The following is a 3,457-nucleotide window of genomic DNA, read 5'->3' as shown; positions in this document are numbered from 1 at the left end:
ACGCATCATCACGCTTTGAATGCTATAATATCACACCCAGCCTATATAGTGTGTCCTACCAATATGTTAAGTCCCACCTACATTGTGAGAATAATATCTTCCGGGATCCCGAGCGGCTAAGATCAAGTAATATTCTTAGATGGTTGGAAATTCCTAAAAGCATCCGGAGGACCACTTGAATTCTACTTCCTTAACTTAAGTTTGCCATTTGCCCTCTAAGCGAAAGCAATCAACTCTCTTTCTTGAAGGCCGCACCTAAGTGCAAGCTACCACCCGGCCGTTTACTTAGCGAAAGGGCTATCGTCGGGGTTATTTCGGACCGAGTGCTAGGTTTGACCAGATAAGCAGCTTCAGTTCCCTAATAAATCTTTTAATCAAAAATTCTATAGTTTTATGATAGTATAGTTTTTATTAGCTTGTAGGTTCACCGAAATACCGATTTTATCAATCCATTATCCATAAATGGACGAGCAGACCTAAAAGTTCTAGGTTATCTTTCGCCGAACTCTGAATTAAGGGCAACAAAAGATATATGGTCATCGACAGAAGTGGCACACAGGATCTTGTTTAGACTGGCACAAGCAAATGTATTTAGTTTGATAAGAATCGTAATAACCGCGTCCAACAACCGATGATTCTCCGACAAGCGAGGAAGCACCAATGCCTCCCTTCCTCGTGAACATATCCAAGAATAACCCTGGAACATTGGAAACTGCCACAGTCAGTACGTTCGATTGGCCGCGCTAAATCTACATCTCGCCAGCTGAGTGCGAATCGCGCACTATTGCTTGTCATTTCTTGTCATTGCACAGCTGTGGGCCCAGTTAGAGCGCACGGTTCCAAGGCCCTGGTGATTGTTTTGCGGCGTCCGGGCAAGAGTTAGATTGCATAGATTGCTCCACAGGACCCAGGGGTATTGTGGCGCCGGTGATGATATCACTGCTTGGAAATCCAATCAAATCCACCAGGGACTATTCTTTTGGTAACCATTAACTAGCGTAGCGAATATTGATGGCAATGAAAACTCCGAGCCCCGCCTTGTGGAGACAAGGACTTACAGATCGCGCCACCCGGTGGAGCTCACTAAGCGAAGGACCCTCCGGACCCTCCATTACCAAATAACACTCAAGATGTACAGTTGCTCATTGCATGTCAGACAGTAGTATGACATTAGGCCGTGCGGTTCATTCTCAGGTAACGCTTACTGAAAGCCAGAGATTGTCTAAACTGTAAACTTTTCGCTTTTTCTTTTCCGACACTACGCTGTATCTTATTTTTATGCTTCCATCCCACGCACTTTCTACCCTATATTCCCACTATCGACCAGGCCCATGGATGAAAACGAATCATTTAATCTCCAAGAGAAGAAAGGAGACCGATCGAGCTCCGGTGGCACCTACGTGGGCGAACGCGGTGTCGAGTCTCACGACCACCTAAAAGTCGACACGAGCGTGAACTATGAAGCTGAACAAGCCCCCATGAGCACGGCTTCCTTGCGCCACGGGCAAGCCATGCGCCTGGACGACCTCCAGCTCATGGAAGCAGAGCGCATGGTATCACGATCTACCGAAACACAGAGTCAGCACGGGCGGAGCTCAATGAGCCGAACGCGATCGTATCCTAGTCAGCGCGTCGATGAGTTCGACGAGGCCACCACCCAACTTCACGAAAGGGCCGCCGTCTATCAGCCTCCTGAGAGTCCGACTACCAAACTCTCTGCGTTTGTGAAGAAAGTCCATAATTCCAACTTCATTGTTCGGTATTTGACCTATATAGTGCCTGTGGTGCTGCTCCTCCTGATCCCGTTGCTTATCGGCGCCCTGAAATATACCGATACCAGCGTCGGCGGCGTGAAACTGATGTGGTTTTCGATCTGGCTGGAAATCGTCTGGTTGACTCTGTGGGCAGCCCGTGTAGTTGGGAAATGTATACCGCCAGCTGTGAGCATAATCTCCAGCATATTCACCAACAATGCAAAGAAGTGGCGCGACATGGCCAAACAGCTGGAAGTCCACTTCGTGCTTCTCTTCTGGTGGCTCGCTGTAGAGATCTCCTTCCTACCCACGATGAAAAACCATGATGTCGATGGTGATAAGCGCACGTGGGGTTGGGAGAGAACGCTCAATAAGCTTATTATCGTGGGTCTGGTGTGGACGATCCTCAACGTTATCGAAAAAATCATCATCCAGCTCATCGCCATCACCTTTCACCAGCGCACATACGACGACCGCATCCAACTCAACAAGTTCCAAATCGGCAGCCTGACCAAGCTATATCAATTCTCCCGAGCACGGATCGCGGAGGACGACGAGGCATTCGAGCAGAACCCCGACCTGGGGACGCCGCAGAGCATTAAGAACCCTCTGCAGTATGCCTCCAAGGCAGGTCGCGTTGCCCAGCGTGCCGTGAAAAACGTCGGCAACAAGGTCGGTGATGTAGCTGGGGGCGTGCTTGCGGATTTCACCGGCCGGCAGACGAAGAATAGCAGTGATCCATACCAGGTCGTTCTTGCCTTGCTGCGCACCACCTCGGGCTGCCAGGTCCTCGCGCGCCGTCTCTATCGTACGTTCGCGCGTGATGGCTTTGACACGGTCTTCTCGGGGGACCTGAAGGAGGCCTATGATGACAATGAGGAGGCAGAGGCTGCCTTCTCCATGTTTGACCGGGATATGAATGGGGATATCTCTATGGAAGAGCTTGAAGGTGTCTGTGTGGATATTGGCCGTGAGCGCAAGTCTATCACTGCATCACTGAAGGACCTTGACTCTGTTGTGTCAAAACTGGATCAAGTTTTCATGTTCTTTGTCTTTATTATCATTATCATTGTCTTCCTCACGCTGATCTCAACGTCCGCAGCGGGAGTGCTGACCTCTGCTGGTTCTACCATCCTCGCTCTATCATGGATGTTCTCTACAACTGCCACCGAGTTCTTACAGTCTATCATTTTCGTCTTCGTTAAACACCCATTTGATGTTGGTGACCGAGTTACCATCTACGGTAATTCCGGGGCCTCAGGCCTTGGTGACGACTACTTCGTCAAGGAGATCGCGCTCCTATATACCGAGTTTAAGAAGATGGAGGGCCACATCGTCCAAGCACCAAATAGTGTCCTCAACAATCTTTTTATCCTCAACCAGCGCCGCACAGGTGCTCTCGCCGAGGCCCTGCCAATTGTTATCAAGTACGGCACAACCGTCGACCAGATGGAGCGACTCCGCCACCGCCTCGTAGAGTTCGTGCGCAGCGAGAGGCGCGATTTCCAGAGTATGATCCTCCACGAGCTCCGCGAGGTCACAGAAAACTTATCCCTGACCCTTAACGTCGTCTTCTTCTACAAATCCAACTGGCAGAACGAGGGCCTGCGTCTGCAGCGCCGCAACAAGTTCCTCTGCATGCTCATGATCGCGCTCCAAGAAGTCGGCATCGAGGGCCCTCGCATGAACCTCCAGGGCTACAA

The 3,457-nt window shown here is 50.3% G+C and overlaps 1 protein-coding gene across 1 annotated transcript; it reads left to right on the top strand.

Moving 5' to 3' along the window:
• Window positions 1–1,331: 1,331 nt before the first annotated feature.
• PENARI_c019G04079 (uncharacterized protein) lies at window positions 1,332–3,416 on the top strand (the record flags this gene model as incomplete). The annotated part of the gene is made up of 1 exon (XM_022634761.1): window positions 1,332–3,416. A coding segment is annotated over one exon (2,085 nt), but the record flags the coding sequence as incomplete, so codon positions are not given.
• Window positions 3,417–3,457: the final 41 nt, after the last annotated feature.

The sequence above is a fragment of the Penicillium arizonense genome, assembly GCF_001773325.1.
Source record: "Penicillium arizonense strain CBS 141311 chromosome Unknown PENARI_contig019, whole genome shotgun sequence".
In the NCBI taxonomy this organism is placed as follows: domain Eukaryota; kingdom Fungi; phylum Ascomycota; class Eurotiomycetes; order Eurotiales; family Aspergillaceae; genus Penicillium; species Penicillium arizonense.
Note: the sequence above shows the minus strand (reverse complement) of the source record. Positions and strands in the feature narration are given on the sequence as shown.